The sequence below is a fragment of the Mytilus galloprovincialis genome, chromosome 8 (assembly GCF_965363235.1).
Source record: "Mytilus galloprovincialis chromosome 8, xbMytGall1.hap1.1, whole genome shotgun sequence".
Taxonomy (NCBI): Eukaryota; Metazoa; Mollusca; class Bivalvia; order Mytilida; family Mytilidae; genus Mytilus; species Mytilus galloprovincialis.
This window is the reverse complement of record NC_134845.1, coordinates 3,428,903-3,445,173: the sequence shown is the minus strand read 5'-3', so window position 1 is coordinate 3,445,173 and position 16,271 is coordinate 3,428,903. Positions and strand designations below refer to the sequence as shown.

Below are 16,271 nucleotides of genomic sequence, written 5' to 3'. Positions count from 1 at the left end.
TCTTTTTTTTTATTTGCTGTTTCTATAGAATATTTTGGAAACTGTATGGGACAAGCTTACTAAAGATTGTAAATAGGTAAAAAAGAGGTGAAAATTTGATTGGTTAACTTCCAGTGATGGTAATTTTCTTATATAGTAGGAAATGTTTTGCCAAATTTTCACTGTAGTACCTGACAAGATAAAACTTTACTCATGCCAAATATATCTTTATTTGAAACAAAGATGAATTCTGCACATTTATTTATAAAAAGTGCCAATTTAACAAAGACTAAGGAGAAATTCAAATAGTGGTATTACTCCTTTTACAATTTAATCAGCCATTTTGCTTTGATAATGCTGTATTTTCGACTGAATAGGAGTCAGACACTACTGCTAAGAATAAGTGACAGACATGTATCAGTTTGTCCTTAACAGGAATTACTTGATATTGTTGTAACTGGTATATAAAATCAAGGATGGGGGTGAAAGATGGAACTGTATAGTGTGATAATTGGTGTCTGTTGAGAATTCATTTTAAACCCCAATACAAATCTTAATCAGTACTGCCCAAGAACACTTCATAAATGCTTTGAAAATTTACCAAAATACTTTTACATTGCAATTGATATAAAAATATGGAGATGGGGAACAATAGCCAATGACAGATTTTACTGCATCCACACGACATGAGCATCAAACTTCAATATAAAAATGATGTGGTGATGCTGGTTTAAATATGATCTGCACCGATGATTTTTGCCCCCACATAGAGAAGATTGTACTTATGAATATGAATTGAAATGCAATGTATTACTAAAAATAATGGTGTTTATATGTACAAGATTATATTAGAGGAAATCTCTTCCAACAAATCCCTAGGTTATTTAAAGTTATTTCCCTTTGAAAATACAAAAAATAAATCATTGTAACTAAAATTTTGCCTCACCTGCTTTGTAGATTTTGTCTGAAACTTGTCATGTATAAACAAATGTTAATACTTCAAGAATAACTGTAGAAAATATTTTATTTTTTCTCAGATGATTTAAAAACACACAAATCCAGACTTGAACAAGAAATAGCTGATCTCTGCACCAAACATGAACAGGAAAAACACCGAATGGTGGAGGAAAATGAGAAAGCTTTGGCAGCAGAGATCGTCAAATTTACACTAGAGAAAACAAGGGCACTTCAAATAAGTAAGTTTAATGACAACAAATGGACACAGATTTATACTACTTTTACTTGTCCTGTATCTTCAACTTGGCTCTTATTCTTTTCAGAAAAAAGTGTGTTTTGCAACAAAACCCTTTCTCAAAAATACTGAGAACTTGACAAACTTCATTCCTGAAATATTCTTTTAAAATTTTTGGATATTTGTTATTTTTCAATTAAGAAAAAGCGAGTTATTTATTTTCATTTGATGGGTGGTAACTTCGTTTGATATCAGACTACTGATGCTATAGTGTCAGATTTAATACTATTTTAAACTTGTCAGCCTTTTTGCTTGACCTGCTTAACTAGTTTATATTTTATGTATTAGGGTAAATATTTATAGACATAGAAAAAATCAATACTTGCCATATTATGAGTTTATCAATGTTATCCTCACATTGTGCCAAGGGAGATAATCATGATATAGTAATTCTATTTTAGCTGAAGAAACTCAGATGAAGGTTTTGAAACAACTAAAAGAAATCCACAGTGATGAAGTAAGTAAAGTAATGCAGCTGTTGCAAGCACATTTAGATAAGTAATAGAATATTTTCTGTGTAAGACAGATTTTTGAATTCTGAAGTTTGTCTCTTTTTTCAGATTTTGGTATTTTTCTTTCACCTATGGGTCAGTTGACTCTCTCACCAATTCAATGATTTCTTTAGCTAGGTAATCTTTAACCTCACAGGGGGGGGGATAAGTTTTAGTTCAATATTGATTGCGGCAATCCATTTTTATGTCCCATTTATGGGCATTATGTTTGTCGAACTATGTGTTCATTTGTATGTCTGTCTGTCTCTCTGTGCCGCATCAGGTTAAAGTTTTTGGTCTTTCAGGTTAAAGTTTTTGTTAAGGTAGTTTTTGATGAAGTTGAAGTCTAACCAACTTGAAACTTAGTACGTCTAATCAACTTGAAACTTAGTACTCATGTTCCCTATGATATGATCTTTCCAATTTTAATTTTAAATTTCACAGTCAGCAGAACATAGAAAATAATAGTGCGAGTTGACTATGGACACATTCTGGTTATATAAGTTTATCAGCTTGTGAATATCTCACCAATTATTCTTTATTGGTTATATTTTATTAAATTTTTGTAGATTTCGAGACTAAAGCTTGAACATACAGAAGACTACATGAAGATACAGTTAAAACACAAAGATGACATTCTACGCTTACAACATAAACATGAAGGTCAAATGGAAGGTTAGTTCTTATTATATAGGGTCTGATTACAGATGAGAGCATGAAATTGGCACATAGTTGAAGATATTACCTGTTCGTTTGTCTACATTGCATTTTTAACCAGATTTCCAGTAAAAATCGGTTATTTGTTTATCCCTTAATAGCACTTTGGGTTTTCTTTGAGATTCTGTCCTATTCTAGGAGAATATTTGTTACTGTGAAACTCTTACATGACTTTGACTTCTACAGAAATTAAGAAGGAAAACCCATTTTTGGAAGTAGGCAAAAATTGTTATTGTCAGATCCCTAACAAGTTGGAGTTTTAATTTTGGAAACCATGGCTTAGTCTGATTATTTTTAAGTCCTTGTGTTTTTTAGAGAAGATGTCCTTTGCATATAGCACATAACAAGAGGGTAGCCAAATTGCACCTATTTTGACAGTTTTTTCACTTATGCTTATTTATGACCCAGAAAAAAGTTTTTGCTTTGTGTTTATTTAGTAGATGTATTATAATTTACTATATGGTTTCACCAATTTGATTTTGAATCCATATTGTATCATATAAAAATTGGTTTAAACACAGTTTTAACCAAAACGATTCATGATTCTGTAATGAGGAGTACCAAAATACCATCCATGCTTAAATTCACATCCTAAAAAATCTAATCACAGATGTTTTGTATTAGTTCTTCAAATATTTAGAACAATTTGACATTAGTCCATACTTTCTAATCGTTGTAATCTTGTTAATGGCATTCTGCAGCTGAAAAAATCACTTTTTATACTAAAACTCATAAATTTATACTGTACACCATATTGACTTCTGTATCACTTAATTTTGTTATTTTACCAAATGAAACATAAGAATTTTATCATTTATAGAAGGTTTTATGTGGATAAAGGCATTAGTTATGATTGTATTCAATGTTTTATTGATTATTCCACATGAGATATAGGGAAATAAATTGAACATTAATATTTTTACACATGTCTACATCTTAATGTGTTATTATTTTCACTTTTATTTCACCTCAGTGTCAATGAACTTTTAAAACATTTACAAATGGACCCTAAATGAATCATATCAACTAGTAATGTCAATAAAAAATTGATTTCAAATTATTTGTTATAAAATTCCTATCTCTCCCAGAAGTGCTGACTCAATATTTTACCTTTTTTTTACCTGACCAAATTGTATTTATTGACCCACCTTGTTGATAAACTTGATTTGTTTGACTGTCTTTGTTTACAAAACACTTTTGTTATGTTTGCCCTTGTTTGTTATCAAGGTTTAATATGTAGTATAAATACTAGAATTCCCCAATGTTTAAACACCCTTATGAAGAGATAAGACATACTTCATGCCTTTTGTAAATCCACCAGATTTATTTTTCCAAGTAATTGTTCAAACATTAGAACAAGACCTAAGTCTATTTCTTGATATTGATAACCACTTGTGTTTGATTAACAAGAACAGGTGAAGGGTAGTAAGTTGACCGTAGTAAGTTGACCGGTACTTTATGAATGATATGTTTGATCATCGGCTGATGTATACCACTCTCTCATTTGATTTGCCATAGTGGAGGGCACAAGTGTTACCCTCGTCAGTACATACGTCCTGGAATTAGTTTCTGTTCTGTTACTTTAGTTTGCCTCAACCAAATGTTATGAAACTTATACACAATGCTTATTACCACAAAACTCAGATCAAGTTCGAATTTGGGCGACAACATTTACTAGTCTGGAGTTATGCCACTTTAAAACCGTATATGCAAGCAAGGTATCATCTGTCTCTTCTGTTATCTTCAAATATATATACTGTTGATGTATAACCTGAATGATAGGATTCCGGTTCTTGGTTCTTATGGACTATCTGACAACCAGGACAAGGAGAGATCATGTTTCACAGAAATATGGATAAGGGATATTTGACAGGAAAGATTCTATCCTACTCATATCAACTATTTATTGGCATGGCAAATGATAATGCTCATTCCAAATCAAAATAGTTTTTGTACAAACAAGCACAACAGTAAATAATGAGTTTTATAACATTTTTCAAGTTGGATGTTTTTTTTTTATCAAATGTTTGAATAAAAAGGATATCTGGACATGAGGGAAATCAACCTTTTATTCAGTTTGAATCCTAGACCTTGGTTCCCTCTCTTACCTTTGGTCTCTGGGCACCAATGTCATATTTTATTGTTTGACAGAATTGTCTTGCTCATGTCATATTTTTCTTTTATGCATTACCAATTATCAAGCTCTGAGGAATATGACATCTGTTGTTTTAGTTTCACAATATGAAGTATTTTCATTGTTTGAAAGCATGACAAAACATTTATTTATTTCATTTGCTGAATTTGAAAAGTTAAAGAGGTAAATCTAGACTGTCAATATTTGTCTGGATTTTAAAAAATGTAAATTGGTGTGCATTGGAATCATTAATCATAAGATTGTGAAGGATATGTGTTTATATACTTGTTATAAATCTACTTAAATGTTTGCTTTGGATATTTTCGAGAGTTGCATTATTTTTATTGCTTAATGGAAACCTATAAATTACCATGGAAACAAATTATAGATTTTTTTTGTTATATTCAAAGTTTAAACAAAACAATTCCTTATTGAGAACGTTTAGAGGATACATTAGTACAAATTGAAGTTGATTTCCATTTATAACTTTAGAATAAGTGGACCAGTCTTAATTGTACTTGAGTATACCTAAGAAAAGAAAGAAAAAAATGGAAAAAGTTTGATTACAAATAGATTCTGTCAGTGTTCTAGCAATAATTTTGCTGTATTATAACTTTAAACAAAATTTAGACCTGGGTAATGAAAATGAAGTTCTTATAAAATGATACGAATAATATTTTATGTTTCCAGTCAGTTGGTACCAGATGGCATTGTGGGGTAGGTTCATTTCTTATGACTTTTTCAGATCCAGCAAATTAGTCTTATTTGGGAAATGGCATTTTTGGATTTTTTGTTTTGATTTTTATGTAGCTTTGGTATACTGGCTTAATGGATAGGGTAGAAACATCCTCTTTCCCTTAGAAACATTTTGGACTACAACTGCTTGCTGTGTGAATAGAGTGGAGTCTGATAACAAATGCAGACCGCGGCCTCTGCTTATTTTAAATTATAAAAAAAGAGAAAATGGATAGTTGAATTTAAACTTTTATCAATTTTTTTTATAGAGGTCTTTTGTCTAAATTTATAATTCTTACTTACTGTACATAAATGATGTTTTTGACAATTTTCCAAAACTAAAAGGTCTCCTTATAACTTATGACAGGTTCACACCGCCCACTTATATCTCTCTGTATTGTATTTTAAATATTTGATGAATTCAAGATTTTATTATAAACAAATATATGCTGATCAGTATTAACTATTGAACTGAGAAGATTCCTGTCAGATATACAATCTATAATTAGTTTAATACCTTCCTCTGTCTGTAATATCACCTCATCATCAGAAGCAAATGTTAGAAAACAAAAATAACAAACAGATAATCAACTGCAGTGGTTAAATACTTGGAATTTTCTCACTCATTTTTAATATACTGATTTTCACCATTTTTGTGATGTATATGATCAAATGATAATTTTGTTTCTAAGTTAAGCAGCAAAAAGATAGAATATTTAATTTACCTGCTGTATACTTGGAATAGGTGAATGATCAATTGGTTTTAAGCTTTTGCTTCAATAATGCATCCCATGATTAGTCTCAAAAGTTAGAGCAACCGGTTGGAATTATTGAATAACTATTGGATAAATGAAATATTCTGTGTTCCTATTTGGTGTAAATTAATTCAACGTTAAGTTTGTGATGCAAAGGATAGAAAGAATAAATTAGTATTGAAGAACACAACTTCCCAAATTTATTTGTATTACTATATGTTAATGGGACTGCCAGCAATGGTAACTTTAAATGGATATTAATATAAATGACTAGAGTTAGTTGCATAGAAATGGATGTTATATAAATTTTATAATTACTTTTACTTGAAAAAGTCATTTTGTCCGTCTTAAAGAGTTGATTACGTTTGATTTCATACAACATCTCGCGCCACGTAAAGGAGAACTTTTATTTATTTTATATATCATTCAACAAATTAAATTTCTATATCGTGTATTGACGTACAAAAGAATATTTATATTTTATTTATACTCGAGTATTTACTGGATAAATACACAAACAACATGAGATTTCAGCTAAATTTCTTTTATATGGTCCTTTTATACCAGGCCTACAATAGTATAGGTAGTTAGATAAAAATGTTGACTATCGACATACCGTTATATGTTTAAGGATAATATGTTTAAGAACCATAAAAATTTGAATGAAATATAACTGAATAGGAGCTTCACATATGTCTACCTACTCATAGTTTGAAGTTTTATGTTCTATTCATTTCAATTGATGACTTTGGTCAGTTAGGATGTCCACAGGAAAGTGACCAATTTGTGGAACGAGTCGTTAAATGAAGAACATATTGAATAGAAATCGTTATTAAATGTGTAACATCGGAATGATTAGTTCTTAAAGTCAAGATTTCGAGATAGACATTTAAATTGATTTACATTATGACATCTACATTTAATACAGTTATATTTTCCCCTGAAGGACGAAACTTTTTTGTTTAATTTTGGAGTATTTACCTATATAATTGAAGACATAATGATTATAAAAGAATTCCCAACGATTATATGATTAAACTGTTTGACTTGCGTTGGGATTTAATATTTATTTTTACTGTCTGAAATGATCTGGTTGAGATTGATATTCGGGAGGTGATTTGTAATGATATTTGGATACCTTACATATCTATAGCTGTGTAATAGTGATGTGGCCTTCGAGGAACAAAGTTGACATTTATATATAAATGAATTGCCTCCTACGGAAAGTCAAATTTAAGAACTCTAATATGACAAGATATTTCTTTGGAATCAGGATTTAATTTAAAATTAAAAAATGGCTTTGGCTTTGGTTAAAAATGGCAAGAAGCCTCTATCTACTGTGCTTGGTGCATCCAAAGGTATTTATAGTGTATATTAAAAAAAAAAATTAACTGAATCATCTTTTTGCTTGACATGTTCATATTTTTCCTCAACATTTTTAGAGTACATAGACTTCTACCATTTTGCTGGTCACTTAGCTTTAATAGTGAGTTATATTTTGACATTATTTATTCTGATATTTTTTGGCTTAAGGTTTTTATGAATTGCTTATTCAGAATGCCACTAATGTATACTCTTTTGAAATGCTGAAGATATAAGAAGCTCAATTTGATATAGGTGGTACCTAAGTGTTGGATACCAGATTGGAGTCAACATTACACATTGACTTGTGGCTATTGAGACAAATCATCCTTACGTAAACTTTTTTTCTTAATGTTAAATGTGGCATCATCATGAATATCTGTGATGTACTTGCTACTGGACATGGATGAAGTTATATGTGCTGTTCCAAATCCTCTAATATCAATTGTAAAATTACTGGTATTATAATTACCCTCACATCTTTTATTCTTTCTTACTTTCAAAGCTTTTATATTGATGAAAAAAAGTCTGAGAAGTGTCAAAGAAAAGGCATCAAAAATGTTAACTTTGAAATCTTGTAAAGACTTGTTTAAATTGGACTTCAGCCAGTATAAATTTAATGAAATATTTTATGAGCTGATATTATGAATAAGATATTTTATTTGTTTAGAAAAGAAAGTATCTGGTTTATGTAACCTGGATTTTATAAGTCCAATCAGCCTTAATTAGGTATTATGTTAAATACCAAAAAAGTAGTGGAGGCAAATATGTAGGTAGAGATAGTGAGCTGGGTAAACATGATCAATAATTCACCATTACATTATTTTTAATTAAAAAAGATATTGGATATTATATTGCAAAACTTTTTCAGAAATAGTTTGAGCTATCAGGATTTGTCACATTGTTTCATGTTTATTAATTGAAATGAATCTCAATTTTCATAGCAAGTTAGATTATATACTTTCAAAGCAGACATAATTCTCCCCGTACTGCAATAACGCCAAAGTTACTAAACCTGCTACCTTTCAACTACCCTTGTGAATAGGTCTAGAAATGTGCCAGTGAGCCTTCTTTTGTATAAAATTAGAAAAAAAATGTTATAGAGCAATGATTTTTTGTAGTTGCCTATGATAAACCAGTACTATGGATTCATTATGATTAGTTAGATACCAATTATTGTGGGTTTTGTGGGTATAGGTGAACCACAGATTTAAGTGTTCAACGAACTACAAATTTGTATAAAGTTGTATCCAGACTTTGGCAGAACTTCAAAATGCAAGGTTTCCACAAAATCCACAAAAATAAATTAAAGTGAATCCACAGTATTTCATCAGCAGTCTCACATTTCTGATGACTTATATACCATCAGCAGTTTCACATTTCTGATGACTTATAAACCATCAGCAGTTTCACATTTCTGATGACTTATATACCATCAGCAGTTTCACATTTCTGATGACTTATATGCCATCAGCAGTTTCACATTTCTGATGACTTATATACCATCAGCAGTTTCACATTTCTGATGACTTATAATGACTTATATGCCATCAGCAGTTTCACATTTCTGATGACTTATAAACCATCAGCAGTCTCACATTTCTGATGACTTATAAACCATCAGCAGTTTCACATTTCTGATGACTTATATGCCATCAGCAGTTTCACATTTCTGATGACTTATAAACCATCAGCAGTCTCACATTTCTGATGACTTATAAACCATCAGCAGTTTCACATTTCTGATGACTTATATACCATCAGCAGTTTCACATTTCTGATGACTTATATACCATCAGCAGTTTCACATTTCTGATGACTTATATACCATCAGCAGTTTCACATTTCTGATGACTTATATACCATCAGCAGTTTCACATTTCTGACATTTCTGATGACTTATATACCATCAGCAGTTTCACATTTCTGACATTTCTGATGACTTATATACCATCAGCAGTTTCACATTTCTGATGACTTATAAACCATCAGCAGTTTCACATTTCTGATGACTTATAAACCATCAGCAGTTTCACATTTCTGATGACTTATAAACCATCAGCAGTTTCACATTTCTGATGACTTATAAACCATCAGCAGTTTCACATTTCTGATGACTTATATACCATCAGCAGTTTCACATTTCTGATGACTTATAAACCATCAGCAGTTTCACATTTCTGATGACTTATATACCTTTCAAAATAAGTAGGATCAGCTTACTCTTAATTTGTTTGAGGACTCAACATCAGATCTGAGCCTAAAGAGACATTAAGATTTCAATAGATATTTAATGATGTGACTAAATTTATATTCTCTTTATCCAATATATCTATTGCCTGAGAAAGTTTATATTCTCTTTATCCAATATATCTATTGCCTGAGAAAGTTTTATTTACAAGTTATATATTCAGGATGTTTAAACTTTGAAAGAGTCAGGTTTTATGTAATATTTAATGTCTTTTCACTTGATTGCATTCGATAAATAGAATATGTATTTTATATCGTTTTTGTACCTTTATTATAATTCTACCACATGTAGATATAATTTTGTTTGGGGTAGTTAGGTAAAAGTACTAAAATTAAGCTGAATGTGTAATTTGAATTCAATCGTTAGGTGGATGTCTTCAAATTTCAATTTTGAAGCTCAATGTTATGCAATACACATTTACGATTGACAGATTCATACAATTTAATAAATGTAATATCATATGGATGAAATATTACCTGTTATTTCCCCCATGTGATGCAGAATTATTAAAAAGAGGGAGAACTTGGATTAAAACAATCTATATACAAAATTTTCTTGCTGTGTTGAAGACTCATTGGTTGCCTTCAGCTGTTTTCTGCTCTTTAGTCGGGTTGTTGTCACATTGACACATTCACCATTTCCTTTCTCAATTTTACTAAAACATTTATTGCCATTTAATTTAGGGAATTGCAAATTGAAATAGTTGAAAATGTCATATAAAGTCAAAGATTATTAAATTCAAAATATGGACATGATACAACAGTGTGTGAATTCTATTTGAAAAAAAAAACATTTCTTAAATCTATTATTATATATTTTCAGAACTACACAAGCAACACAGAGACAAACTAGAAGAAATAACAAAGCGATTTGAAGCAATGAAACTGAACTTAGCAGTAAGATATTTTATGAATGTTAAGAATAAGTTATGTTTTAACAAATAAAATACATGCATGAATGGTAGATATATAAGCTGTCAATAAAGAAAATTCCACTGTCAGATTAGATCATCAAATAAACATGCCTTTGTTCAAGGGAATTTTTTAGGCCTTTGATGAAAATAATGATGGATGGCTGTTAAATAATCATGACAGCCAGCATCAAAATAAAATGCTTATTCAGGACTGGAATATCTAATGTCATAGGAGTATTAAATAAAGGCAACAGTAGTATACCGCTGTTCAAACTCATAAATCCATGGACAAAAAACAAAATCGGGGTAACAAACTAAAACTGAGGAAAACGTATTAAATATAAGAGGAGAACAACAACACAACACTACAATGTAACACACACAGAAACGGACCAAGCAACAGACAAAATCCCACGAGAACAACAAATATAACATCAAAACCAAATACATGAATTTGGGATAGACAAGTACCGTGACACGTCTTATCGCAATGTGAATTTACACTCAAAAATAAGAGAAAACAAACGACGCAACGTTAAAATGTAACACACACAGAAACGAACTATAATATAACAATGGCCATATTCCTGACTTGGTACAGGACATTTTTAAAAAAAAACTGCTATACTCAGGACTGGAATATCTAATGTCATAGGAGTATTAAACCTGCTTTGTATGAGACCAAGATTTTTAACATGTGAATTAACAAGGTAACTGTTTGCAGGAATACATGTCTCCCTATCCAGACACATTATTCTGACTCTTAAGCCAAACAGTCCTTGCATGTACTCCATAATGCTGCATTATAAGCCAAAAAGCAGCAAATGCCAGTGTTAAAGTCTTTTATTTGACCCAGCTTTGGTCAGAAACCCATAATCTCTTACAACAAACACACTACCAAGACCTTAGAAGAATTTAGAATTCAATTTTCTGAACACAATATTTAAATAAAATCTACAGCCCTTTTAATAGAAAATCTAATCTTTAAAACTTAGCCTAAAGTTTTACTGAAATGTATTTTCCACATTAAATATTGCTGAAAGGAGTCACTGTTTTAAAAGAAGATTTGAAAATTTAAAAACAGAATATTTGATATTCATTTCAAATATAGATTATAACAGACTGAGGGGGAGGGACATTGAAAGCAAGACTTGTATGCAAAGTGTTATGTCTAAATCTCTTTTAATATACACACCAATTTTATTTTTTTATTCATTTTATAATTATATAATGCATTAAATGTTAAACTAAAAATGCAGACTAACAGATCATGTAAAATTGTAAACACAGTTTTTTTTCGGATTTAAAGTGTCTAAGATTCTATTCTGCATCATATTAATTTTGTTAGTTACCAGTATATATTCCTACTAAAACAAAACAAAATAATTCAGCACTTTTCACTTTTCACTGCTCTCTGTATATCAAATCAGATACTTATCTAAAAATGAATGGTAATGGTACAAAAACTTATAATGACCAATATTACTTCCTAATCTGTTTAAGGACAAAGTGGAGACGTTACGTACAGAATGTGATGAACTGAGGGTGAGAGCACGAGATAGCGAGGAGATTTTGTTACGAGATTCCGATATTAAAGTACAGGTTCGTTACATTCTTTGTATAAGATGATGCCTTGATTCTGTTGTCAGTCATTGTTCTGTTGTTACAATCTTTGTATTAGATGATGCCTTGATTCTGTTGTCAGTCATTGTTCTGTCGTTACAATCTTTGTTTTAGATGATGCCTTGATTCTGTTGTCCGTCATTGTTCTGTTGTTACAATCTTTGTATTAGATGATGCCTTGATTCTGTTGTCCGTCATTGTTCTGTTGTTACATTCTTTGTATTAGATGATGCCTTGATTCTGTTGTCCGTCATTGTTCTGTTGTTACAATCTTTGTATTAGATGATGCCTTGATTCTGTTGTCCGTCATTGTTCTGTTGTTACATTCTTTGTATTAGATGATGCCTTGATTCTGTTGTCCGTCATTGTTCTGTTGTTACATTCTTTGTATTAGATGATGCCTTGATTCTGTTGTCCGTCATTGTTCTGTTGTTACATTATTTGTATTAGATGATGCCTTGATTCTGTTGTCAGTCATTGTTCTGTTGTTACATTCTTTGTATTAGATGATGCCTTGATTCTGTTGTCAGTCAATGTTCTGTTGTTACATTCTTTGTATTAGATGATGCCTTGATTCTGTTGTCCGTCATTGTTCTGTTGTTACATTCTTTGTATTAGATGATGCCTTGATTCTGTTGTCCGTCATTGTTCTGTTGTTACAATCTTTGTATTAGATGATGCCTTGATTCTGTTGTCCGTCATTGTTCTGTTGTTACATTCTTTGTATTAGATGATGCCTTGATTCTGTTGTCCGTCATTGTTCTGTTGTTACATTCTTTGTATTAGATGATGCCTTGATTCTGTTGTCCGTCATTGTTCTGTTGTTACATTATTTGTATTAGATGATGCCTTGATTCTGTTGTCAGTCATTGTTCTGTTGTTACATTCTTTGTATTAGATGATGCCTTGATTCTGTTGTCAGTCAATGTTCTGTTGTTACATTCTTTGTATTAGATGATGCCTTGATTCTGTTGTCCGTCATTGTTCTGTTGTTACATTCTTTGTATTAGATGATGCCTTGATTCTGTTGTCCGTCATTGTTCTGTTGTTACATTCTTTGTATTAGATGATGCCTTGATTCTGTTGTCCGTCATTGTTCTGTTGTTACATTCTTTGTATTAGATGATGCCTTGATTCTGTTGTCCGTCAATGTTCTGTTGTTACATTCTTTGTATTAGATGATGCCTTGATTCTGTTGTCAGTCATTGTTCTGTTGTTACATTCTTTGTATTAGATGATGCCTTGATTCTGTTGTCCGTCATTGTTCTGTTGTTACATTCTTTGTATTAGATGATGCCTTGATTCTGTTGTCCGTCATTGTTCTGTTGTTACAGTCTTTGTATTAGATGATGCCTTGATTCTGTTGTCCGTCATTGTTCTGTTGTTACATTCTTTGTATTAGATGATGCCTTGATTCTGTTGTCCGTCATTGTTCTGTTGTTACATTCTTTGTATTAGATGATGCCTTGATTCTGTTGTCCGTCATTGTTCTGTTGTTACATTCTTTGTATTAGATGATGCCTTGATTCTGTTGTCCGTCATTGTTAAAACTGGTTGCTACGAAAAAGCCCCAAAACAGTGCATAAAAGTTGCGTTAAAAAAACATCAAATAAAATCAAATCTAAAATATTCCAATTGTCGTGATAATAATCCCTTCATCTTCCTCGATTGTGACATCACTGTGGGGTTCATGTTGCTACATCTCTAGTTAATATTTCAAAGAAGTCCACAGGCATGCAACCTTAACAGGACATATAGATAGGACTCTGACAAGCCCTACAATGTTTGGTAACTCTCTAGTACTGTGATCTCAAGGCAGCAGATCAAACTTATTTTGATGTTTGGGTTTGACCGCTCCAAGGAAATAACTTGTGACTCCTACTGAATAAAGTTTCTACTGCAAGTTAAAGGATAGAGTAATTCGCCTAGTACTTTATCAGTATATATGATAAAGAATTAGTGTTATAACCATTATTTTGTTAGTTCAAGCTGTTTTATAAGAAGATATTTTATAACTTGATCCTGTGTTCATAATAACATGGGGTTTTGACTCTGGTAACAGTTTAGTATTAGCCAATTGATGGTTCCTATCTTTTGACAATTTCAATAATGACTCCTGAATTTGTCTTCAAGTTTTGAAAGCTGGATAATCATACAACTTAAATTTAACAGCAACCATTTTCTTTCCCTTTGTTTAAAAAAAAAAAGATTCAATTCATCACTCCTGGAGTTTGACATTTAGGAATTTCAAAATCCAACTTGTGGTAAATTGTCTTTAAACAATTATGAATTATTTCTCTTGATTTCAGATGGCAGTAGCAAGATATAGACACATGCCAGCTGAGATAGAAAGTCTGAAACAAGTCCTAGACATGAGGAATGATGAAATATTTAAACTCAGAAACAAAAACATCGATCTTGGAAGAGCGGTATTAAAAAGATTTTAAACTGTAGAGACTTTTAAATGGAACCTGAATAAGTTCCTACCCAAAGAAGGCACTGGTATTTTACCAAATGAGCTGCTAGTGACATTTACCATTGAAAATTTGATCTTCTTACTTTAATCATCAAGATAAAATGACAAAATTTATGAGTTGTTACTCCATTGAAAAGTTGGAAAGATTATTTGATTTTAATGCTCATTATATGACTGCATTAGGAAAGTCAGATCAATGTTTGTAGGTACAGCAATAAAAACATTTGCCAATTATTTAAAATACGAGAAAAAGATAGAACTTATGGCCTCATTAATGTTTTGTAATTGCATAATAAACATAAAACAAGGATAATTTTAACTTTTTGTTTTACAGGTGGACGAGTTGAATATTGCTAAAGATAAAATACTGGCTTTGAATCAGAAGATAGAGAATCTAGAAGCCATTATAACTATGAAAACAGACCATGAAAAGTAAAGCACTTCATTCTATTATAAAATGATTGATTTTGTTAAGCACCACTTTCTGTATTATTCCTTAGTGTTTTGATTAAGTAAATAAGTTGCAACTGTAAACCACTGACCTTTGCTAGGAAACTGTTGTGGTTAATTAACTGACCTTAGCTGAGTAGCTGACCAATTTTCATACACAAACATGGCAGCAAAGTTTATTTTTGTTATTTTGCCAGAAAATCAAACTTTCAGTATATATATAGAATTGCTTACATTATCTCCATTTTTATTGAGCCTTCGACTTTAGTTTAAAAAGCAAGACATATCAATCCTACATTCGGGCAGTGGCGTCCACAAATATTCACTCTGTCGTTAAAATTTTTATAACTTTCTTAAACTATCCTAGATTTGTACCAAACTTGGACAGAAGCTTGTTTATGATCATAAGATAGTGTCCAGAAGTAAATTTGTTAAAAAATAAATCATATGTTTCTGTATTTTACTTATAAATGGACTTATTTTTTAGGCCAGGAAATATTACATTCACTCAGTGGTTAAAGTTTTTAAAATTTTAATTACTTTCTTAAACTATCCTGGATTAAAGTTTTTAAAACATTTATGAGATTCATAAACTATCCTGGGTTTTTACCAAACTTGGACAGAAGCTTGTTTATGATCATAAGATAGTGTCCAGAAGTAAATTTGTTAAAAAATAAATCATATGTTTCTGTATTTTACTTATAAATGGACTTATTTTTTAGGCCAGGAAATATTACATTCACTCAGTGGTTAAAGTTTTTAAAATTTTAATTACTTTCTTAAACTATCCTGGATTAAAGTTTTTAAAACATTTATGAGATTCATAAACTATCCTGGGTTTTTACCAAACTTGGACAGAAGCTTCTTACAATCAAAAGATACTATCAATAGGAATATTTTTATTGATTTTTTTCCTCATTTTTGTTCAGCCTGTGATAAACAGCAACAGTAGGCGAGACACTGGGTTCCACGGAACCCTTCAAATTTTTTTCCATGAATAAGTCTTTTGTCTTGATGTGGCATCATAAACATACCAATGAAATAACACTACATGGTAAACAGTTAATTTATAGTTATAATATATTTCTTTATTCATTCTTAAAACTTGCCAAGGATTATACATTTTTTGCTGA

The 16,271-nt window shown here is 30.9% G+C and overlaps 1 protein-coding gene across 6 annotated transcripts in view; it reads left to right on the top strand.

Annotated features, from left to right (window-relative positions):
* LOC143084890 (uncharacterized) overlaps positions 1-16,271 on the top strand; it is an 89,530-nt gene that overhangs the window by 68,449 nt on the left and 4,810 nt on the right. For 5 of the 6 annotated variants that reach the window (XM_076260948.1, XM_076260950.1, XM_076260947.1 and 2 more), the window contains 8 exons: positions 1,017-1,175; positions 1,633-1,688; positions 2,292-2,397; positions 5,264-5,290; positions 10,499-10,572; positions 12,093-12,191; positions 14,522-14,641; positions 15,023-15,120. In XM_076260948.1, the coding sequence (XP_076117063.1) occupies positions 1,017-1,175; positions 1,633-1,688; positions 2,292-2,397; positions 5,264-5,290; positions 10,499-10,572; positions 12,093-12,191; positions 14,522-14,641; positions 15,023-15,120 (739 nt within the window). The remainder of the gene's footprint in view (positions 1-1,016; positions 1,176-1,632; positions 1,689-2,291; positions 2,398-5,263; positions 5,291-10,498; positions 10,573-12,092; positions 12,192-14,521; positions 14,642-15,022; positions 15,121-16,271) is intronic. The other variant, XM_076260949.1, reaches the window with a different exon arrangement.